At 35.4% G+C, this 25,874-nt stretch overlaps 1 protein-coding gene across 2 annotated transcripts in view; it reads left to right on the forward strand.

Annotated features, from left to right (window-relative positions):
• The window catches only part of TRIM24 (tripartite motif containing 24), a 94,276-nt gene that overhangs the window by 43,162 nt on the left and 25,240 nt on the right, over positions 1–25,874 (forward strand). Inside the window, exons 4-9 of one of the 2 annotated variants that reach the window (XM_060020967.1) lie at positions 3,282–3,414; positions 8,955–9,071; positions 12,464–12,578; positions 15,671–15,817; positions 22,434–22,551; positions 25,054–25,322. In XM_060020967.1, the coding sequence (XP_059876950.1) occupies positions 3,282–3,414; positions 8,955–9,071; positions 12,464–12,578; positions 15,671–15,817; positions 22,434–22,551; positions 25,054–25,322 (899 nt within the window). The remainder of the gene's footprint in view (positions 1–3,281; positions 3,415–8,954; positions 9,072–12,463; positions 12,579–15,670; positions 15,818–22,433; positions 22,552–25,053; positions 25,323–25,874) is intronic. The other variant, XM_060020968.1, reaches the window with a different exon arrangement.

Consider the following 25,874-nt stretch of genomic DNA (forward strand, 5'->3'; position numbering starts at 1 on the left):
TGGTTGAGAGTCTGCCTGCTGATGCAGGGGACGCAGGTTCATGCCCCGGTCTGGGAAGATCCCACATGCCGCGGAGGGTGCACGTCCGGAGCCTGTGCTCCGCAACGGGAGAGGCCACAACAGTGGGAGGCCAGCGTACTGCAAAAAAAAAACAAAAACTTATTTTCTATATACACTATTGATACTATGTATAAAATAGGCAACCAACGAGAACATACTGTATAGCACAGGGAACTCTACTTAATGTACTGTAGTGACCTAAATGGGAAGGAAATCCAAACAAGAGGGGATATATGTATACATGACACATTTTGCTGTACAGTAGAAACGAACACAACATTGTAAAGCAACTATATTCCAATAAAAATTAAAAAATTTTTAAAAACTTATATTCTCTCTTGTCTCTTATTTTTAAGATGATAAGGGGTGGGCTTAAAAAAAGTTTTACAACTCTTTTCTCTCTGATATTCTTATAGTAAACCTGTTTCATGATATTTGTTGTATAGATAACCAAAGAAGTTTTGCTTTTTATGTATTTAATTGTGGTTTCTGGGTTCTTATTGTGTTGCTTATGCTTATAATGTAAAGTTCACTAATAACATTTTTTTTACAGTAAAATATGTGTAACTTAAAATCTGACATTCTAACCATTTTTAAGTGTATAAATCATTGGCACTAATTGTATTCAAAGTATTAGGCAACCATCACCACCATTTCCAAAACTTTTTTAGCCCTTCCAAAAGAAACTGTACCCAATACATAATAACTGCCCATTCCCCTCTCCTCACCATTCCCTGCTGACCTCTAATCTACTATCTGTCTCAGTGAATTTGCTTATTCTAGATATTTCATACAAGTGGAGTCATAGGGTATTTGTCCCTCAATGTTTGGCTTATTTCACTTACCACAGTAGTGTTTTCAGGTTTTATCCATGTTGTAATATTTATCAGCATTTTGTTGATTTTTATGGCTCATTAGTATATTTCTGTTTAAAAATTAATCCACTGCTTTTTATTTATTGAGTCAACCAGTGTTTGTATGCCTGTTCTATATTCCAGGAACTTTGCTAGATTAAAGAGATGAAAAAGTGAATAAGATAGGTACTTCCTACCCTCCAGGAGTTATTAGTATGATGAAGACTGTGAACAAATTAGCAATCATAGTTTAGCCTCATAAGTTCTGTAGGAGCACATGAAAGGAGTATCAAACTCAGATTTGGGGATTTACATTGAAGGCCACATCTGGGACTTCAAGGATGAATGGAAGTTCATCACATAAATGAGAAGGGTGGGGAAAACTGAAGCACATGCACAAATTTCCAGAGGGGGAACATTGAGTGTAGTTGGAGAGTAAGATGCAAGAAGAGGAGAAGTAAGAGATGAGTCTAGGAGTCTTGAGACACAGGAAAAGGGGGATATAATTTCTGAGAACACTGATGAAGAAGAGACACAAAAGAGAAAAGGCCAGGTATATACTCAGGTAAATTTAATAGATTAGTTCTAGAAAGACTTCTGTTTTTCTGTAAAGTCAGCCATCTATTGAAAAAGAGAGCAGAGGAAATAGGACTGAAAGGTAAGAAATATGGAGGATATTTGAAATAACTCCAGTTGAAAGAGAGCTCTAGCTTTGGAAATAGGATTGCTTGGTAGCATCAAGGTTACATTTGGTATAGTCCTTAAAACTTCCTCTATCAGTCCTCGGCAGTCTGATATAGTTATAGAGAAGAATTGAACTATTTAGGGTTGGGGTTTAGCCGGACCAACATTCTAGAAGTTCCACAGGATAAGAGATGCGGATATAGGCATGTGTTGACATGAAGAATTTGGGGATTTTAACTGTATAAAGAAAGTGAAGTTGACAGTGTCAGTTGATAGGGCGAAGTAAATGGTTAGGGACTAGAAATATCAGTGAGGTACAGTGAGAGTAGTTTAACTAAGAATTGGGAAGTTAGAAAGTAGAAGTTATTAGAGTGGGATATTTGAATTTATGATTATAGAAATGGAATAGTAATGGACAATAAATCTAGGGTGGGACCATGGTGTGTATGAAATGGAATAAGTAGCTAAAATGAAGTACAAGTCTCTAGAGATGAAAAAGTCTGAGAGGCTTGTCTTTATGTGGTACTCTCTGTGGACTTCCGAATCATCCAGGATGATGATGAGACTAAGGGCTAGGAGGATGACTATGAGTCAGGATTGAAATTCTTCATAAATAAAGGAAGTCTATAAAGGGATGACATGATGTCATAATTATCTAAATCAGAAGCTCTATAAATAATTATTCCTGAAGAGCAGGTACAAACCAGGATGTCCCAAGCCAACTAAGGATGTATGGTCACCCATCATCTACTGTGATGCCCAGATGATATGAACCTCAAGGAGAAGGGTGCAGGGAGCTATGACAATAGTAATGTTGAACCATTTTTGCTTTGCTGGAATTAATTCCATTTGGTCTTGATGTGTTGTGCTTTTAGTATTCTTTTAATACATTGCTAATTTTCTCTATCTGGTTGTTTTCCTTTTTTTGTTCAGAATTTTATATATTTTTCCCTTTTTGATATGACTAAATAGTAGTTTACCTTTTTGTTTTTATCCCTAAATTTATCTAATTACCCTCAATATATTTTTTAGTTCATTAATTTTATTTTTAATTCCTCTCAGCTTACCTTGGTATTGTTTAATCAGGCATTGTATTTATTTGTATTGTAATTTTTCTATTTAACATTGTAGCATAAGCATTGCCCAGTTTTATCTCCACTCTAGATAACTATTAAGAAGTATGTGGATGACTACAGTGTAATAGTGTAAACTTTATGATTATCTCTGTGTTAATGGGTATCCTCTGTTAGGAATTTTGCAAAAGTGGAGAAATAATTTTTCCACCACCTCTTTTATACATTTTTATTAGATTTTTCTGCTTTGCATTAAAAAAAAAAACTCCCACATTTGGAATACAAAACATTCCAGTTGGTTCCGTTTGCTTAACTGGGCTATTAAGATTTTTTAATTTCATAAAACATCTTTTTAGCTACACACTTCCTTTTTCTCCTGAATTAATTTTAATTTTTACACTGAAAAGTGGAAAGCTCATTTATCTTTTCCTCCAGAAATGCAAAAAATACTTAATATTTTATTATCTGTAAAACCTGCTGGTAATGGTGGTGTCAGTGAAACTGTAGCTCCTTTATATCTCAATGGACTTTAATTTAAATGAACAATCTAATAATTATTTACTATTCAGTTATGTTAATTTTCTTCTTTTGCCTCCCATTGTCTCTACAGAGGCAGTTGGTGTGACCAGTCAGCGACCAGTGTTTTGTCCTTTTCATAAGAAGGAACAGCTGAAACTTTACTGTGAAACATGTGACAAACTGACATGTCGGGACTGCCAGTTATTAGAACATAAAGAGCACAGGTACCTGCATCTTTCCTACATACATAGATTTATAATACAGCTTTATGAGGACTAGACGACTGCTGGCACCCCAGCCAAACGGCCGTCTGCAAATAATGTTTTGTTTGGCCATTAGTATGTTGGCCTAGTTCAAGATTTTTCAACTTTGGTGCTGCTGCCTTTGTTGTGGGGGCTATCTGGTACATTGTATGGTGTTTAACTGCACCTTTGACCTCCGTTTACTAGATTCCAGTAGGATTCTCCCAGTTGTGACAATCAAAAAATGTCTCTAGACGTTGCCAAGTGCCCTAGGCAGCAAAATCACCCTAGCTGAGAACCACTGGCTGACGCACTTTTTTAAACTATATGGAATTAGTTGCCAGCGTTGTAAATAAGATTTTACGTTTTAAAAAAACATTTAGATCTCTGGCTTTGGTTTTGTTTTTTGTTTTCTGGGTTTTTTTGTTTTGTTTTTTAAGAAAATTGAATCTGTTTTAGCCCTAGGTCCCATATATTCAATACTTTCATGTCAGTATTTGACTGGAATTGACTTTAGTCGTCTTTAGGATGGGCATGCTCTTCTAATTCATCATAGTTCCTACCAAAGCTTACTTTTAAACCTGTCCTCCATAGGCATTTGAATTAGCAACAACTGAATTAAACAGTAAGATTCTGATAAACTGATACAGATATAATTGGTTGAAAAAGGTCTTCCAATAATGGCAGACTAGGTAATTTGCACCAGCCATACCAGTGAGGGTAACTAGAAAACATGGACAAAATACAGAAATCATTGATAAGATATTTTTAGAGCTTGGTAATAAAGAATTATTGGACCAGGATTGGGTTGGAATGGGGATAGAGAATGGTACAGGCTTTTTTCCCCTTGGAAGCATTTGCCTAGAGGTTGAGGGGTGCTTTTAATATACTCACAGGGCTGAAAGACAGGGATTGGAGTTCAGGGTCACAGGGGTTAAAGGCTTCTTCTTGCCTTGAGTTGGGATTCTGAAAGTCTACTCGCATGGTAAAGATGAATGAGCTAGTAAATATTACAGTTCCTCACTGGAACTAAAGTGCAGAATCAGATCTTCTCAGTACCCAAAGTTGGATTAAATTGAAATCTTATTGCTTGTGCCCCAAGTTACCTGTTAGAATAAAATGTAAATTCTCCCTGGAGGAAGAAAACATCATCCTAGACCTCAGATTTATTTAATAATGAGTTTTACAAAATGGTTCAGCACACAATTAGAAATAACCAAATATGCTAGGAGATAAGACAATGTGAACAATGTCTAGAACTTACATTACAATAACTGAAATTAACTCAATAGAGGGTTTAAGAGCAGGTCTGACATGCCAGGAAATGAGAATTAATGAACTGGGAGAAAATTAAGAAAACATCAAAATGAAGTATAATAAACAGAAAGATGGAAAATGGAAGAGGGATCGAGAAGATGTAACACAAGGTGTAATTGAGGTCCAAGAAAGAGAGAGAAGAATGGGAAGGAAGCAACATTTGAGGGCAGAATATAATGGCTTAGAACTTTGTAATACTGAAGAAAGACATCTAGCCCATATTCAAGAAGCCCCATAACTCCCCAGCAGGATAATTAAAAAATAAAGTAATATTTTTGAAGTGCAAAAAGAAAATACTATAAAACTAAAATTCTATACCCAGTGAACATAATCTTCAGAAATGAAGGTTTATAAGAAAGACGTTTTCAGACAAAATAAACTGGGAGAAGTTATCCCCAGTAAACACTCACAAAAGCATACATTAGGCAGAAGAAAAACGGTAGGTGATACATGATGGAAAGAACGGCTGAAATGATAAGTATGAGTAAATCTAAATAAATGTTGACTTACACAGTAATGTCTTGGTGTGTCATGTGTGTGTTAAATATCACACAGATATGTTAGGAGGATATGGAGTTCATGTTCTAAGGTTCATGCATTGCTTAGGAAGAAGGTACTAAACTACAAGTTATTCTTAGATGATAAGTTAAGATCTGCATTTTTTAATGCATAGAGTAGTCACTAAACGAATAGTAAAAGTCAATATGATTATCAAGATAACAGAGAGAGAAAGTAGAAAAATTAACAATTAGTCTAAACACAGGCCAAAAAAGAGAATAGGAACAAAGAACAAATGGGATTTAATAAGACTTGATAAGTTGGTGTATCTCTAAATATATTTGTAATTATAATAAACGTGAATGGATAAAATGTTCCAAATTAAAAGATTCTAGGCTGGATAAGAAAGCAAATAGAGAATCTGCTACTTGCTTTTTGTGAGAGAAACATCTAAAACCTAAGTATATAAAAAGAATGATGAGAAAAGCTATGCCATACAAACACTAATCAAAGGTAAGCTGGTATATCGAAGTACATTGTTTGAGATAAAAAGAGAAACTTTATAACAATAAAAGGCTCTTTTTGTCTAAAAGATATAATAGTTCTAAATTTATATTCCTCATAGCCTTACAAAATATAAAGAAAAAAGGCAGAGACAAATCCACATAGTGGGAAATTTAACATATTTCTCTCAGTAATTGGCAAAACAAGCAGACTAAAACTCAGTAAGGATATTTCAGTAAGAATCAAAAAACACAATTAGCAAAATGACCTCATGGACATTAAGGACACTGCACCCAATGATAAACATTATTTCCAAACATAAAAAAGGAAAAAATCAATTAACCATATGCCAGGGCAGTTTTATATTTCAGAAGATCGAAATCATATAAATTCTTGTGTAAACTCAATGCAGTCAATCTAGAAAACAATAATAAATGAGAAAAATCTCCATATATTTGAAAATGAAGAAATGTAATTCATATCAAAACACAATGAGGTATGATCCTGGACTGTATCCTGGACTAGAGAGGGGAAATGATATAGAGGACATTATTGAGACAAATCACATAATTGGAGAATGGTCTGTAGATTAGATGAAAGTATTATCTCAATGTCAGTTTTCCTGTATTTAGTAATTATACTGGGGTTACGTAATAGAATGTCCTTGTTTTTAGGAAATGCATACTAATTATTAAGGAGTTAAAGGACTTTGCTGAGGAAATATTTGAAAATCTTTGTAAAGGTATACGTGAGATCTCTGTGCTATTGCAAATCTAACTTTGAAATTATTTCAAAGATAAGCAGGTAAAAATAAATTTAAAGCATCAAAGAAGAAATTCCAATGAATATTAGAAAATATTTTTATCTGAGTGATAGTGAAAATACTATCCTTGACGTATCCTGCTAAAGCCACGATTAGAGGAAAATATATATCGCTAATGCATATATTAGATATTAAGGATAAAAAGTAAATGTCCTAAACATTTATCTCAAGTTAGAAAAAGCAGCAAATTAAACCCAAAGTAAGTAGCAAAAAGGATGCAATAAACACAATGCAGAATCAAAGCCAAAAATTGGATCTTTCAAAAGATTAACAAATCTCTTTATGAATGATTAAAAAGAAAACAGACTCAAAAAACCAATGCCAGGAGTGAAAGGGGGGGCATCACCACATTTTCTACAGGCATTTAAAAATATAAAAAGGTTTTTTGTCAATAGATTTGAAAACTTTTACATGAAGTGGGATAATTCTTAGAAAATACACTTACCAAAACTAGCACAATATAAAATAGAGAATCAGAACAGTCCTTTATTTTAGTGTAAATCCCACAAAGAAAACTACAGACCCAAATGATTTCACTGATGAATCTACAAAATAGGTAAGGTTAAAATAATGCTTTTCCTATACAGTCTTGTCCATAGAACAGTAAAGAATGAATTCTCTCCAACTTGTTTTATGAGAAATCAAAATCGAAAATTACAAACCAGTCTTACCCATGAAATGAACTTAAAATTTCTAAGAAATACATTAGGAAACCAAGTCCAGGAGCATTGTGATTTTTGGATAATAGAATCACAACTAAGTTAGCCTTATTATAGGAATACAAAGTTCATTTTACCTTTGAAAATCATTAATGTAATTCGTCCTGTTAAAAGACTAAAGGAAAAATTATATGACCATCTCCACAGAGGCAGAAGAAACAGTCAAGAAAAAATGTATATCCATGATATACAATCTTAGCAAACTAGGAATAAAAGAAAATTTCTCAAACCTGATAAAGATTATCTATGAAAAGAGCTAGAAAACATCATAATGGAATATTGTAAATTTTTTGCATTGAGTTTAGGATAAACCTAAATAAAGACGACCAGTTTGATCATTTCATTTAATAATTACATTGTATTAGGGTCCCAAAGAGTGTATAACAAAAAAAAGTTTACTAAGATAAAAAAACTTGCACCTAAGAAAGAATTTTAAATGTCAGTATTTACAAACGATATGATTATGTACAAAAGAAATCCAATAGAAATATTATTAACTGTGTGTTCCCCCTTCTTTCTAACTCTGGCAACCCTACGTATAATACTTACTGATTTAATTACACTCACACTTTTAAATCACATTATGTGAAATAATGTATTTTGTGCATTTTATGAAAAACTTTTAATAAAACTCTTTTTATGTATCTTACACATCATCTGTTTCTCTAGAGCTCCTTTAGAGTCATCTTACATAGTTTGTCAGAGGTTGTTACCTTAACTTTCAAGTCAATTTTTTTTTAATTTAGGTATTTTATGATATTGTTGCTTGAAGCTTTGTCACACGCAAGGCATAACATCAGGAGTTTTACCCCCATCACCTCACTTCCCCCCATTTATTAAAAGCATGCAATATTTGTTATTTGTGACCTGTAGCACAATGAATATTGAAAAGTATATTTAAACCTGTTATTTAAAAGTGATCTTCAAAATATTTGTTTACAAAGCATCAAACTTTCATAATTATGAAATTGCAAAATAGTTAATAAATCCACATAGATATTTATCTATGATTACTTTTTGCCGGGTCCACCAAGGGAGCCTGTTAAGCTTGTAAAACTGAATGATAGAATGTGTTTTTCTCAGATTTTAAAAATTATTTAAAGAGTGTCCATGGACTTACCTGGTGGCGCAGTGGTTAAGAATCCGCCTACCAGTGCAGGGGACATGGGTTCGAGCCCTGGTACGGGAAGATCCCACATGCTGCGGAGCAACTAAGCCTGTGCGCCGCAACTGTTGAGCCTGCACGCCATAAGTACCAAAGCCCACACGCCTAGATGCAACAAGAGAAGCCACCACAATGAGAAGCCCGCACACCGCAACGAAGAGTGGCCCCCCGCTCGCCACAACTAGAGAAAGCCCGCACACAGCAATGAAGACCCAACACAGCCAAAAATAAATAAATAAATTTATTTATTTAAAAAATAGAAATTAAAAAAATAGAGTGTCCATGATTAATATCTGTAAAGACTCCTTCCTTTTTAAGAGAGAATTTGTGGTGGGGTGGACCTGCCTTCTGTGGATATATTTGGTATTTTAAAAAGATTATTATTTATATCCTTTATACTCATAAATAGTTTCCTATTAGTTATTTGTTTGCTTTGGGGCTTTTCCTCATTTTAGACAGACATTTGTGTGAAATAAGTTGCTTATTATTTTTTCAGATATCAATTTATAGAAGAAGCTTTTCAGAATCAGAAAGTGATCATAGATACACTAATCACCAAACTGATGGAAAAAACAAAATACATAAAATTCACAGGAAATCAGATCCAAAACAGGTAAATTTATATTTATGGTATTACTTAAATCATCTGTATATAATGTGTTAAGTATATTAACTCTAAGAACAGACATTTTACTTAACTCATGGTGAAGTACATCCAAGTAAGCTGTCGGATGGGTCTAATAACACATAGTTGATAAGGCTTTTCCAGAAACTTTGGATTTCTGGGAAGTTTGGAAAGTATTCTTTTCAGCCATGAAATTTCAAAACTATTATGGTAATAAGCTACTTTTAATAACAGCTCATTTATCAGGTAAGTATTAATAATTTTTAATTATTTTGTGTTTTCCAATTATCCAAGAAATGCCAGGATTTAAAAACAAAACTATTTTTATAGTACTGTAAAATATTTTAACACTTAATTAGATACATAATTGCTATTTTAAGCATTGCTAGACTTAGAGATGCCTCCCCTGAGCTGTCAGCTTTTAACTGCAGTGAGGCAGAGATCATAGAACACCAGGAGACTGGGCTTGTTAAACTGTTTCACATACCTTTTACTCCTTGTCAGATACAGTACTTAAACAGCTTCTACATATTGTTTGTTATACTGTTTGTCCTCCAAGGGAGTAAATCATCAACTGTCCAAAGGCTCATGTCCTAAAATTCGGTGATTGGAGAGCAAACCATTGACCTCTGTGGGGAGGAGGGAGTTTGCCTAGTACCCCCCTTTGCATCCCATTTGAGGCACATGCTGACATTTTACAACACCTGTGAAATCCCATGTTCCCTTTCTTTTGTTGTTTTGCACATGAAAGTAACATGTCACTGCTTAAATAGATAAAGAAATACTTATTAGAAAGAGCCTGAATAAGAGAGGCCTTGCAGGGGCTTTGAATGTTGTTCATAGGGAAAAGTATATCAGCCTTTTTGTAGTTCATCTTCCTTAAGATCAGTTGTCACAATCTGTTACTCATCATTTTTCAACATGGCTAGGGTGGGGCATTTGGTACTTTTTTCCAAGGAATTCCTTGGCTTACCTGCTTTCCTTAATGGAGATTTTAAACATAATTTAACCTTTTCTTGACTCCCTGGTGTTATTATTACATCTATTATACATTGTGATAATAAAAGTTCTGTTGTGCGTCTTTTAGTTTCTATTATTCTTTTGTTATCAGCTCTCATTTCATTTTATCTTTCTCTTTCACATGAGAACTGTAGTTGACCAAATACTATTTCCTTTGTCGTATTCTAATAACAGTACTGTATTTTTGCCAAATTGATGTAATTGGTGGGTTTAAAATTTTGTATCTGAGTAATTGAAAATATATAATGAATATTTATGGAATGATAAGGGTAGATAATCTCTACCATCTAGTGGCAAACAGTAGTAATTGTAAAATAACTAATTTTATGTAAACGATCCACTGTTGATGAAATTCACCCTTTTGACTTTTTTCTTACTCTTTCACTGTGTATATGGTATGACCTATGGACCAGAGTTTACTCTTTTTTTTTTTTAACATACGGATATTCATTTGTTCCAACACTTGTTCTGTTTGTTGAAAAGATTATCCTGTTGCTATTAAACTGCCTTGGTACCTTTGTTGAAAATCAGTTGACCAATATATGTGTGAGATTATTTTGGACTCTCTTTCCATTGTGCTTTTCTTTCTTGCTAATACCCCACTTTCTTCATGACTAGAGCTTTTTATAGTAAGTCTTAAAATCACATAGTGTGAATTTTCCAAATATTTTTTTACCTTTTTTTTTTTTTTTTTAGTAGTAGTAGTTTATGCTCTTTTTACAAAATAATACATTATGGTGTGGAAGGATTTTAGTTTTTGAATTGTAAAAATTAAAGACTCTTTGGATTAGGTGCTAATTCTTTGTATCTTTATAGCTACCTGATTATAGAAGGATTAAATTTACTGGACTGACTTTGCTATTAATTCATCTTTATGCATGTGCAAACATGGCATTACTTGTCCTTTTTTCATCCTGTTCTACCATCATGAGGATTTAAATTAGTTGGGTTTTTTGTTTTGTTTTGTTTTGTTGGGTTTTTTTTTTTTTTTGAGGTTGTTTGCTTCCTAGACCTATCTGGTTTCCTTGATCCTCTAGCCAATATTGATATCAAATAATTATCTTGAAGAATTTCCAACGTTGGTGGGGGGGTGATAAATTAAGAGTTTGGGATTAACATTTACACACTACTATATATAAAATAGGTAACCAACAAGGACCTACTGTATAGCACAGGGAAATTATACGCAATATTTTGTAATAACGTATAAGGGAAAATAATCTGAAAAAGAATATATATATATGTATGTATAACTGAATCACTTTGCTGTCCACCTGAAACTAATACAATGTTGTAAATCAACTATAATTAAAAAAAAAAAAGAATTTCCAACAGAGAATAAAATCCCTGCCCTTTTCATCTTAAGTTTTGGAAGATAAGCAGGCAGAAGAAATAAAGCTTTTTTTTTTTTTTTAACATCTTTATTGGGGTATAATTGCTTTACAATGGTGTGTTAGTTTCTGCTTTATAACAAAGTGAATCAGTTATACATATACATATGTTCCCATATCTCTTCCCTCTTGCGTCTCCCTCCCTCCCACTCTCCCTATCCCACCCCTCCAGGCGGTCACAAAGCACCGAGCCGATATCCCTGTGCCATGCGGCTGCTTCCCACTAGCTATCTACCTTAGAAATAAAGCTTTTTGTTTATCTCAGAATGTTTGATGGTGGATGCCTCATTATTCTATTTCTGCTTTTATAAGATATTCTGGTATAATGCTATGTATTTTTTTTCCTATCCATCTTGATCTCCATGAAAATAGCATTCCCATTTTCTCTAATCAAAGGAAAAAATGTATATGCTGGTTGATAAAAACATATAGTTATTTGGCTGCTTATTTCAAGACAAATGTGCTATTAAAAGTAGCAAACTACTATTATTGTCTTTCTGCTTTTATTCAGATATAATGAATAGGTAACAGTTCAGATGACTAAGATAATAGTGACACATTTAAGCTTTTCTACTTCTTAGTTGCAGTGAATACAGTAGAACTCATTCAGTCCTGGTTTTCCTTATCTTGTTTATAAATCATTTTTTTTGTCCAACCTTTTAGGCTGAGAATTTTTCCAGGTGTCATAATCTTTCCAAATAATGTTTTCTTAAGATGTGTTCATTCTCTTGCAGTTTTATACATTTTGATTTTAAGATTGAATTGACTATGTCTTTTGGAAGAATTAATATTTCTGCTATCTCATCTTCAAGAAAGTCTATTTAAACTGAAGGACCCTTAGAAAAAGCTGAGCGTTTAAGAGCTGAAAACCTTTTGGTCTAATTTAGGGATTAGAAAATCAATATTACATACTGTAAAACAAATCTTCTGCCTTAGATTTTAGACTTCCCCCTTTTGTTTAATTTTCAGGATAATTGAAGTAAATCAAAATCAGAAGCAGGTGGAACAGGATATTAAAGTTGCCATATTTACATTGATGGTAGAAATAAATAAAAAAGGAAAAGCTCTACTGCATCAGCTTGAGGTAAGTTACTGTTAATGGGACAGTATGTTGTAGTGATTTACCGTAGTATTTTCTCATGTATTTGTGAATTTGAAATCACAGCCTTTTTTGTATAATTGTTTACATTTGATTCAGTAATATTTTTCTCCATTCTCAGGCTCTACCTTGTATCTGACAGTTTACGGCTTTATGATACAGTAGGAATGTCTTAATCCTTATTGTTTACTTCAGAGCACAAAGTATAATGCCTTGCTTGAAGGAGGAGCTTAGTAAATATTAAAGAGATGTAAAGAGATGAATCTTTTTAGAGATCCATTGAATTGACAGCTTTGGGTCACCAGAGGAGTGCAATTGAGCAAAGTTTTTCAGAAAGTTACATTAAGTTAGTTATATTTAGTTCTCAAATATATACATTTAACCTTACGAGAAATTAGGTAAAAGGATGTGCCTCCTGCCCTCAGCAGTCCTAACTGTGAAAGCAGTACTCAGGGAGAGGTGCTCAAGGCACTTAAGATAGTTGTTTGTCACTGCAGGTAAGAAAAATATTACTAACTTCATCAGCTTTCTTATATTCATGAAGGTCAAGATCCAGAGTCAGTGTTTGACTCAAATAACATGAGGTTACAACTTCTACATGGTATCTTAACATAATATTAATTGCATGATATTTTGGTATCCATTTAATGTATTGGTGCAAAAAGAATTTAACAGTAGAGAAGCAAATTAAGAAGAGAATAAAAGAATCCTGATGTTCGGAGATTTTAAAAAAAGCCTCATAGAAAAAATTTAGTTCAACATCTTTATTTTATAGTTGACAAAATTATAAGGTCTTTGTCAGAAGGTTCTCTTCCTCCTGGGAAAGCATGGTCATTCCCATGGTTTATCAATCATACAGGAAACAAAGACCAAAATAATTCTCTCTCCTCTTGGAAACAAATACTTAGTGAAAAAGTATTCGGCTAGGAGGAATACATTTACAGTAACTGTGTTTTCAAGGTTCTGGGGGGCGGGCGGTGGCGTGTTTTTTTTGTTTGGTTGGGTTTTTTTTTTAGATAGAAGCATTTAAACTATTTTAAAAGATTTCAAAGCTCTGCTTAAAATCAAATGTCACATAGATTTGCTTCTCAGAGATGAATAGTGCACACATTGCTGTGGCTGTTTCCAAACTTCACTGTAAATCAGAATCACTTGAGGAGTTCTTTAAAAATCAAGATAAGGAACAAAAGATGACCACATCCCCAAATCTCTAGGGATGAACCTCGTCATCAGTATTATTTTAAATCAACTTTATTGACTTACATTTTCTTTTTTTTTTGCGGTACGCGGGCCTCTCTCTGCTGTGGCCTCTCCCGTTGCGGAGCACAGGCTCCAGACACGCAGGCTCAGCGGCCATGGCTCACGGGCCCAGCCGCTCTGTGGCATGTGGGATCCTCCCAGGTCGGGGCACAAACCCACGTCCCCTGCATCGGCAGGCAGACTCTCAACCACTGCGCCACCAGGGAAACCCTTAACTTATAATTTTTGCAGCACCTTTTAAAAATGCTTTTCAGTCTTCATACCCAGTCTCCTGGTTCACAGAATCCTTCTTTAAGGCGAATAAATGTAGTCAGTATTTACTAAGACTCCAGACCCAAATAGTTTGTTACTATAGAAGACCAAGAAACTTGGGCTTCTGATTCTCAATTTGCAACATCCCTAAAAGTCAACAGAATTTCTGTTCTTTCTAGAATGTGTCCAAAGTAACGCTTAGTTTTTACAGAGGTCAGAAATAGCCTAATAAGTAAATTATCTCTGGACTTAAAATTAGATACGACAAAGCCACTGATAGTCACTGCAATGACTTAATTCAGTTTAGCATATGTGTATTTTCCAAATTTGAAACCAACTAGGGCCAGGATCTAGGTTCATTTTCTCTATTGAGAATATAATTCCATATTGGAGTGTAGCAATTTTACTTTTAAACTTTTTTTTAGAGCTAGTCCTGTTCTCTCCTCCTTTCCTTGCCAGGTAAAGGAGATTTGAGGTTAGAGACCTTTAAAATAGCACAGGTTCAGTGGGTTTTTCTTCCACTTTTGACTAACCTATGTTCTTGCTTGTATACTTCCCTTAGAGAAATTCTATAGTCTGCTTTTCTGTAGTTCTTTTTGAGAGTGCATTGGTACCATTAGTCACTATATCAATTGGTTCCCATGGTAATTTTCAACAGACAAAAATTATATGCTTCCTTTTTTTTTTCCAAACTTCACTGTAAATCAGAATCACTTGAGGAGTTCTTTAAAAATCAAGATAAGGAACAAAAGATGACCACATCCCCAAATCTCTAGGGATGAACCTCGTCATCAGTATTATTTTAAATCAACTTTATTGACTTACATTTTCTTTTTTTTTTGCGGTACGCGGGCCTCTCACTGTTGTGGCCTCTCCTGTTGCGGAGCAGAGGCTCCGGACGCGCAGGCTCAGCGGCCATGGCTCACGGGCGCAGCCGCTCCGCGGCGTGTGGGATCTTCCCGGACCGGGGCACGAACCTGTGTCCCCTGCATCGGCAGGCGGACTCTCAACCACTGCGCCACCAGGGAAGCCTGCTTCCTTTTTTTTTTTTTTTTTTACTATACACAAAGCATAAATGTTGTCTACCATGTGGCATAACTTGGCACAAACTAGTTGCAATCAGGATAAGAATGCCTAAAAGGTGAAATCATGTGCTTGAGTAAATCATGTGATCTGGTAACTTTACTTGATTGCTGGATGGTACATCTATTTTATTTGTGAGTATTGAATTTAATGGGCATTTACTGTATTATAGCTAATCCACGGTTTTGTACCTCTTTGGATACTGGAAGATGCATGAACAGAAACCTGTATCCCACAATATGTACAACCAGACCAAGGGCCTTGGAGAGAAGGGGCAGGCAGCAGAGGCAGGGTGGCGTTGGTGGTGGCTACAGCACTGGGGGCACGGTTTTTACTTCAGTGAGAATGAGCCTTTGTACCAAGGGATAGGTTGCTATCACCTGGGTTCTTAGAGGTGGTGGTTATTCTAATTGGGTAATCTGATGATGACCATTAAAATATATGTTACATGCAGAACTAATTTTGAAACTTTTTTTTTTCAGAGTCTTGCAAAAGATCATCGAATGAAACTTATGCAACAGCAGCAGGAAGTGGCTGGACTTTCTAAACAGTTGGAACATGTCATGCATTTTTCTAAATGGGCAGTTTCCAGTGGCAGCAGTACAGCATTACTTTATAGCAAGCGACTGGTAAGATAAACTCAGTATGGCATTTAACATACTATCAAAATACAGAGAGAAACAATGGAGTTATTAGAATGCTTAAAATTTAGAAATGTTCATTAGTCTGTACTTAAATGCTTTTTACCTTTTTCTAATTTTTATCAATCAAAATATTTTGGTTTTAAAAAATCTTATATTGCCATGATTGAGGCGTATCTTCAATTTTAATCTACCATCATCCCTCCTGTTTTGTTCTTTTCCAAGTTTTCTCTGTCTTAGTGGCAGTTGAACTTAATACTAACAATAAAGATAAGAGTAAAAAAAAAAAAAAAAAAAAAAAGAGTAAACATTTCCTGATCACCTGTAGTGTGCCAGGCACTAATCCTAAGCATTTCCATGTAATATTTATTTAAACATTCACATCATTTTTATGAGATAGGTATACCTATCCATCCATTGTATGGGCGATGAAACCAAAGCACAGAGTTAAGTAACATGCCTAAGGCCACTCAGCTTGGACACCTGAACCCAGAGGCTGTGTTCCTTTTGTCTGTACTGCGTTGTTTACTCTGTCAGTGATATATGGTGCTGGGTATTTCAACCCCATTGCTAGAGAAAAGTGGCTCTCATTTGTTCAGCTGTTTTCAGAATAGTCTAGAACCTTGCTACTGAAAATATGGTCACTGCATACTAATCAGGTGGTTCAGTAGATGTGGGGTGAGGCCAAATTCTGTGGTTCTGACGAGCTCCCAGGTGATGCTGCTGTGCTGCTTCGTAGACCACCTTTAGTAGCAAAGGATCTAGAAGACATTCAGCCGTGGAAGTCACACCACATAAGCATTCTTAAAATCTCCTGCTTTACTCTTATTTTATTAAAGATTCCACAGAGATTGACACTTTGAAATCAAATTATGACATCCAAATCTGTTTTCTGTTCACCCACTCAGTTTTGTGGAAGGAATTTTCTGCGACCATTTTGAAATAAGGAAATGCACTTCAGGATAAACTTCTGCAAACTAGGTTCAAATATTGAGTAACTTATTAGAAAACTGATTTATATAAGTATTCCTAATCATGAATTGTATTCAACTCTTAAGATTATTTTCTTTCATAATTATCAATGATGTGGTCAATCTTGAGTCTTTTTTTTCTTTTTCTTCCTTTTTACTGCTTCATTGGTCTAATGAAAAACAGCTTCTATACAGTACATACCTTCTCTGTTACTTATGTTTGCCTGTAAGTCAAACAAAACGGATAAAAGGAGAAAATGAGAGAATTGTCTTTTTTTCAACTAGACCCATTATTAATATTTTTATTTGTATGTGTGTAAGAAAGCATGTTATTCACACAATCAGATATTCAATCTCCTTATCAGTTTAAGAATTTGTTTCTCTGATTTTATTCTATGATTTTGTTTGTGATTATAAGACAAAGAAAACAGTACAAACTCGAAGATGGGATTACTTAATCTGCACAATGATCTCTCGAAATAGGAGAGAGGAAGATTGGTCTCTATATTATACACAGGAGAAAATAAACACAGTGAAGCATAAGCAACCAGTATTACCAGCTTCCTGATTTACTAAATTGTGTTTTTTAATTTTTAAAAGTCTGTGGAACCCAATCACATCACTAGCAGCAGATATAGCTAGTAAAATAATTTACCTATAGTGAATGCAGAGCTAAGGCTTGTGATTACTTTTAAACATTTAGAAGGATTTTTAACCTCAGAAAATTTGAAAGTCACTATATTATGCAACTCTGTCCTTTAGAGCTTCTATGCTTCATAAATATAGCCATGTTTACTAAGGTTATTTTTTTAATGATGGCTTTTATATGCTTAAAAATTAAAAAGAAACGTCTTGCTGGCCTGAAATTTCAAGCTTAGCTTGTAATTCTTAGTTCATTTTTTTTTGCTATAGGAATTATAATCAGTAAAAGACCAAACCCATTGGAATAGCAGGATCCTTTCAGAAGTCCAGTTTTAAATATATTTTAAAACATTTTCACAGTATTTCCTTAGGATTCTTCTGTCATCTGTTAAACATTGAGTTTATCCTTATATTATTTAGAAGGAAGGCAAGAAATACCGACAGAAGAGACCAGGAGAGTAAAACACAGTATTCTTTTTACTAGCAATAGATATTTCTATAATACTAGTGATTAGGAAGCTGTTAAGGTATAGGTAGTAAAAGGGAAATCCACAATCTTTTTTACTCCCTTTCCCCCGTCCTCCCATATAATTAATCTTCAAAGACTTCTGTTTCCTGAATATCTCATCGACAATTCCTTGCTTTTAGTCCTCAGGGTTCAGAATGTCATGGTCTTTTGCCTGGGTACTGTTAGCCTTTCTTAGAATGCTTTTTCTTTCTCCTGAGTAAATCCTCATCTTTGTAGAGACTACCAGGTTCAGTTTAGATGTGTCTTCCTTTCCTTTTGGCAGCCTTCCATGACCAAGACTGGGTTGGATTACCCGTCTATGTGTTTACAAAGCCCTTATGCATATATCCATCAATACTATTACTGATTTTTATCTACTATTATTACATTTGCATATTTTTCTGTGAATTTCATTAGACTTTTTACTTCTTAAAGGGTAAAAATTTTGTGTTACCCAGTGCTTGATATATAGGAACTCAATGAAAGATTGATGGTAAATAAATAAGGTAGCAGATAACATCTCTTGTCAGAAGCTATAAATAAGTGTAGACAAAACCTTATGTTATATTTTACAGGATTGGAAACTCGAATACTAAATTTCTTTTTTAAGTTTATTTTAACTTCAATAGAAAGGAGACAGTATACAGTATTGCCATCTGAAAAGCTGTTTTGACATCTTCCATAGTTTTAAAAATAATTTTGTCCTTTGCTTTTTGAACAGTAGCTAAGTTTTCAGTGTGAAACCTGAGTTTAAGTTCAGATACATCTGAAGGGATCAACAAGTATATTTAATTAATCCTTATTTATCTTTTACAGTAGCCAGGGTTTATGACTCCTCATAGGAAAGTTTTTGCCATAATTCTTTTGCTTAGCATATTATGAGCATGTTTTATAATGAGAATTATTAGAAGATGCAAAAAAAATTAAGAAAGGTAGAAAAACTTAGGCAAAAGAACATTGTGTTGAGTGCTGTTTGCTAAACACTGTGCCATGTATTCTACATAGTCCCAAAATAAATACGTTTTTTTACACAGAATTTATTGTAGCTATTTAAGATAATTTAGCAATTGAATGAAGCAAACTTATTTATTCAAAAATTATTTCTTGAATACCTGTTATGTATCAGGTGGCATTCTGAGTACTAAGGGAACAGAAAACAAAGCAAAATCTCTGCCCTCAAGAAGTTGCATTTTTAGGGACTTCCCTGGTAGTGCAGTGGTTAAGACTCTGCACTCCCAATGTAGGGGGCCTGGGTTCAATCCCTGGTCAGGGAACTAGATCCCACCTGCCTGCCACAACTAAGAGTTCACATGCCACAACTAAGGAGCCTGCCTGCCACAACCAAGGAGCCCATGTGCCGCAACTAAGGAACCCGTGAGCCACAACTAAGACCCAGAACAACCAAATAAATAAATAAATATTTTTTTAAGTTGCATTTTAATGAAGAGAGATACACAATACCAAAATAAGTAAAATGTATAGACCATTGCATGGTATTGAGTGCTCTAGAGAAAAGTAAATTAAGGGAAGAGTCGAGGAGCATTGGGGTAGGATTGTGATTTTAGTTAAGGAATTCTATCTAAAGAGGGTGATATTTGAGCAGAATCCTGAAGAAAGTGAGGAAGCAAGCCATGCAGATACTCGAGGAGAGTATTCATGCAGAGCACAAGTACAGAGAGCAAGTGCAAAGACTGAGGTGGGAGTTATTTGTGATATGGACAGCAAGTAGGCCTAAGAGGGTGGAACACAGTGAATGAGCAGACACTAGGATGAGTAAGGTCAGAAGTACTGGAAAGCCAAATAGTATATGAGCCTTGTAGTTGATTATGAGGACTTTGGTTTTTAATCTAAGTGAGATGAGAAACCATTGGAGGGACTTGAGGAGAGGAATGACAGAATATGATTTACAGTTTAACACAATTACTCTGACCGCTGAAAAAAAATGTAGGTGGTTGAAGGCAAGGGAGAAATAAGGGAGACTATTTATAACCTTACTGCAATGAGGTGGCTTTTCCAGGGTAGTAACAGTAGAGTTGATAATGGGAGAATTGGTAGGATTGTCCATATCTTTCAATGATAGAGCCAACAGGATTTGCTGACAGGTGGAACGTAAGGCATGAGGAAAAGAAAGGAACCAAGGACTAAGCAGTAGGAAAAATAGTGTTGCCAATAATTGAGGTGGGGAAGATCATAGGACAAGTAGACTTGAAGAGAAGGATCAAGAGTTCCCTTCTAGGCATATTAAATTTGAGGTACCTGTTAGAGAATCAGGTAGAGATATTGAGCAAGCCATTGGAAGTGCAAGTTCATAGAGGGATCCAGGCTTGAGATATAAATTTAAGAGTCGGATAAACGATGAGACTGGATGAGATCACTTAAAGTATGTGGGTGCAGGAGAAAAGAGAGCAGTTGCAAGACTGAGCCCTGGGACATTCCTGGTGCGGGAGATGTGAAAGAACCAACAATGGAAACTGAGATGGTACATTGGGACACAAACCTATTCTCAGCGGCCTTAAAATATAGCAGCTGGTGAAATAAGGGGAAAACCATGAGATCATAGTTTGTTCAAAGCCAAGAGAAGAAAATGCTTCCCTGAGGGCCAAGTGACCACCTATGTGAAAAGCTACTAAGCCTGAATGGTTTCAGGGAAGAGTGGGAGGAGAGGAACGGGGGACATTATAGATGAGTCTTTTGAAGAGTTTTGCCAGAAAAGAGAGCAGAAAAGTGGGAGTTTTGCCAGAAAAGAGAGCAGTTGATGGCGGGAGGAAAGGAGCCAAGAGTTCTGTTTTTAGCTGGGAAAAGTTAAACATGTTTATGTGTTAATGGGACTGATGCAGTAAAATGGAAAGCTTGATGGATACAGGAGAGGGGAGAAAATTGCTGGGCAGTGTCTTTGTGTCGGCAAGAGGGTGTTGGGCACTATTGCACGAGTGCAAGGATTGGCTTTAGCTAGAAGCGTGGCCAGTTAATCCATTGTGATAGGAGGGAACGCTAATACTGGTAGGTGGTGGAAGTTTGTGGAAGTTCCCTGATTGTTCCTGTTTTTTCAGTGAACAGTCATCAGGACCATCAGCTGAGATGGAGAATGGGGGAGGAGATGCTGGAGATTTGAAAAGAGAAAGGAGGTTTGAAATAGTCATTTAGGAGAGTAGGGACATGAAGGACCAGAGGCCCGTCAACCTTAGGGCCCTACCTAAAGTAAGCAGGCTGTGTTTGAAGTTTGGTCAGTCCCTTTATCAGTCCAATTATAGTGAGTCAAAAGTTAGATTAAACCAGTGTTGTTTGTTGGTTGTTGTTTGGGGAAAAGGTTGAGGAGAGGGAAGGGAGTATGTGTAGTTTGACATGTGAGAGAAAGAGGGGTTGAGAGTATATACCAGGAAATGATTATGAGGATTAACCCTGGGATTTGAGCCGGATAAGGAGAAACTGAGGGCTAGGGTAAGGGTATTGGTAACATGAGGTCGAAGGACAGGGAAAATTGTAAGAGCAAAGGTTTATAGGACCTTTAGGGTTTGTAGGATTATTGGTATCTGGGCACTAGAAGGGAGTAAGCTGGAAAGAAAGGTCATCTAGTTGGATATAAAATCATCAAGAATTAAGACAGGAGTAATGTTGGCGTTGGTGATGGTGAGCCAGGAGCTAAACTCTTTCAAGACTGAGGGAGAGTGACTGAGTATTCACTGAGGACTGCGGTGTGGAGGAGATGGGGGGTGTGGTGTGATGACCCGAGATTCACAGCACAGGAGCAAGGAGAGCCATCCCACTCGTAGGCCTAGTTATGAGCTGTACTTATGTTTCCTGAGCAGAGAGTAATTTGTATTTTCTGTAATTCATTAGCCGCCTAATCTCAATTCTGCATCCTTCTTTGAAAGAGTAAGTAAAATAAATAAAAGAGCAGAATTTGTGAAAAGTTTTTATTTTACAAATACTTGGTTGGTGCTTCTGTGAAGTTTAAATAATTCAAAAAACTAACTTTAAGATAGTTAAAGTTAGTTTTTTGTATTCAACAGTATAGCTGAGTTGTACCTCAAAACTAACAACATGTTTTGGAAGGAAAACTGCGTTGTATGTCCACTTTTTTATAACTTATATATATATATATATATATATATATATGAGATTGCTTGTTTGTGTTAGCATACATATGATACAGAGACCACTTTTTGTGTATTTATTGGGAACTTAATAAATTACTTGCCTAATAAAGGTTTTTTTTGTGTGTGTGTGTTTTTGTTTTTTTTTTTGCGGTACACGGGCCTCTCACTGTTGTGGCCTGTCCCGTTGCGGAGCACAGGCTCCGGACGCACAGGCTCAGCGGCCATGGCTCACGGGCCCAGCCGCTCCGCGGCATATGAGATCTTCCCGGACCGGGGCACGAACCTGTGTCTCCTGCAATCGGCCGGCAGACTCTCAACAACTGCGCTACCAGGCAAGCCTGCTAATAAAGATTTTGATGTTTAGTTGTCTCTCTGCTTTCTTCCAGATTACATACCGGTTACGGCACCTCCTTCGAGCAAGGTGTGATGCTTCCCCAGTGACCAACAATACCATCCAATTTCACTGTGATCCTAGTTTCTGGGCTCAAAATATTATCAATTTAGGTAGGCTGTTATGTACATTTTCTCAAAGTGCCATTTGTTTCTGGAACTCTTAATGATTATGAGATTATTGAAAATGTATTCCCTTCCACCCCCAAAGTGTGTTTATCATCTTGTTTTAAGTACATGGAATTTTCACTAGTATTTCATTAGCGTGTATATATGCGTGACACATGAATGAATATAAACACACATGTAAATATGTGGATGATATGAAACATCCTTTATATTGACTCACAGGGTGTCTAGATTTCTGGATTTAGGAGGTTTTTTTTTCTCTCCCGTAGAATCTTGCTTGTACTGTTAATTACATACTTATCAGAATGGTTGATAAAACTCTTGACGTGTGACTGCCATTAATATAGGATTTTTTATATTTAGAATGTTTTCTGTTAAAACAGGACTTCTCATACAATTATTGGCTTACTTACTCTTGAGAGCCAGTCATCAGGCACCTAATGGTTCATTTGCTTTATCTAGCTAGGGAAGACTTCTCTTTTCTTCTTTTGCCTTTTATGTAATAATTATATAATTTTTAACCTCCTAACTGAAGTGTACCATACGTACAGATAAGTGCCCAAATTTTAAGTACTAGAGCGCACTGAGTTATCACAAAGGGAGACTATCATTATGGTATCATTTGGTAACATCAAATATCCTTGCAGGCAGTACTTGCTACATTATGTGCTAGTAGAAAAAGTCTTCAGTTTTTGCCTCCTTTCTTAATTTCTCACAGGGAGACTATAGAAACAAAACTTTAAGAATTCCATATACATTCTTCATCAACCACCAGTATTCCCTTTGATGACAGTTTTTGGGCTCATTGACTTTGTTTCAAAATCTTGAAAGATGGTTGCTCTCTCATTCCCTAAGCTAGATTCTGGGTAAGAAAGGAAGAAACGGCTGGAGAGAGAGCCAGTGCTCTCAGAACACACCAGGAAAGGAAGAAGTAGGCTTACACAAACCTCATTCATACACGGGAAGAACAGAAGGAATGGTAATAAGGTGACCCTTTGAAGGAAAGGTCATAAGTTGACTCCTGCAGCTCAGTCTAGAAGCACATATTTATTGATTGATTGATACGTAGCAAGCAACTGGAATCATACACACTCTCACCTGTGTAACTAAAAAGAAGCATCTTAATACAAAGCGTGTATATAAGTTAACTATCTCCTACCCTCCACCATACATGCAGCTATGTAGAGAACCTGTCACAGTTATATATCCACACAAATAGTCATATGTAGAATTGTATGTACTTGTAAGCATATCATTTAAAATATAGACCACATGATGTAAACATAAATAAAATTAAGAATATGTGTAACTGTATACACATAAATGGATATAGTTTTAGATAAGTCTACAGCGAAAACAACATCTATTTGTGAGGAGTTTGTAAAACAATATCCTTTACTGTAGGACTTCTCAGAGCTGTCCTATACAGCTCTGTAAATTGCCATTTACAATGAGATTTACATTTTAAATCTTCTAAGGAGACAAGTTTCCCAAACTTGGTTATTTACGGCTTCTGAGAAACATGTTATAGAAGACTGCAAGGGAAAAATGTTGATTTGGATGAATATTCAGTTAGTGTCTTTGTGACTTTGGGTAAGTTGTTCAATCTCTCTGAACCTTAAATCCCTTATCTGTACAGAGGACTTTAACAATATACATAGACCTACTGTCGCAGTATCTAATACAGAGTAAGTATTTAATGAATGATAACTGTATTTTTTAGGATGCATATGTTTATTAAATCAGAAACATTTAACTGAGTCTCTGCTGTTGAAGAAATCAAGCTTTGCCTTATGCTTGGACCACACCTGTTAGAGGTACCTTTAAACTCTAACAGTATAGTTATAAGGCAGAGTATTCTCCATCAGAGAACTAACAGTGTACTCTGAAGGTGTAAAGAACTTGAGAGATAACTAAATCAGAAATACTGTGGTATTGTTTTTAGATCCAATGTCAGGTTTGCTTGTTGTGTTTGATATGCAACAGCAGCCCTCAAAGTAGGGTCTGAGGCTCCTTCAGGTGATGACAGGCCTCCTGTTTCCAAGTACATATCCATGTATGGCTGGATTTTCTTCATATATTTAAACAATATATTAGATAATGCAGAAACAGGTATGAGAGTTCAGCTATTAAGCCAGACATTTAAAGAGATGTTCGAAAATGTAAAATAGCGCCACTCTTCACTACATTTTTTTGAAAATAAGTATTTTTTCATAAAAATGTGTTATTATGGGTTGTCACTTTTAAATGAATTAGTGAGGAAAAATGTTTTTAATTCTCATTTTTAGTTTCGAATATGGTAAATTTTGATTGATAGAACCTACATAAACAGAAGCTCTTTGGGGTTTCTATTTTTAAGAGTATAAAGGGTTCCTGAGAGAAAAAGAAGCTCCTTGGCAATTCTGAAGATCAGTAAAAATAGCCCTACAAAATACGGTATTTCACTACCAGAAAATCTTTAGAACTTAACCTTTTCTCTTTAATTAGGTTCTTTAGTAATCGAAGATAAAGAGAGTCAACCACAAATGCCTAAGCAGAATCCTGTCATGGAACAGAATTCACAGCCACCAGGTGGTTTATCTTCAAACCAGTTATCCAAGTTTCCAACACAGATCAGCCTAGCTCAATTACGACTCCAGCATATGCAGCAACAGGTAATGGCTCAGAGGCAACAGGTGCAACGGAGGCCAGCACCTGTGGGTTTACCAAACCCTAGAATGCAGGGGCCCATCCAGCAACCTTCCATCTCTCATCAGGTAAATTTGGAAGCAGGCCTGTCCTAACTTAGATAATTATAGTACAGTTGTATTCAGCAGCTACTAAAATAACCAAGGCATCTTTCATCCATGACTTAAATATATGAATTTATAAAAATTTATCACATTAAGGATCCCTGATTTAACTCTAGATTTTAGCCCTTCTCAAAAAGAAATTAATGGTTTGTTTAATTGGGACATCTATTCTCATCTGCTCTCTTTCATCTTCAGATTATAAGAGGATAAATGATTCCATTCCTAAATAACCAATGCATATGATTGATGGGAAAAGTTGTGTACCTGTAATTCATAATTCTTATATTAGTGCTTCAGGATGACTAATACTTTAGGTTATCTCTTCTCTGTAAGGATGTAGTGTTTAGAAAATCACATTGCATCTTAGAAACTAGGACAAAATGAAATAGAAAAGGGCAAGGGTTTGATTCGTTAGAAGTCTACCTTTTTCAAACTTTATTTCTGAGCAAATGTTCCATGAACCATTCTTATTTTAATCCATACAAATTGTCTGTTATTTTCAGTTACTTTTATTTA

The sequence above is a fragment of the Delphinus delphis genome, chromosome 9 (assembly GCF_949987515.2).
Source record: "Delphinus delphis chromosome 9, mDelDel1.2, whole genome shotgun sequence".
Taxonomy (NCBI): domain Eukaryota; kingdom Metazoa; phylum Chordata; class Mammalia; order Artiodactyla; family Delphinidae; genus Delphinus; species Delphinus delphis.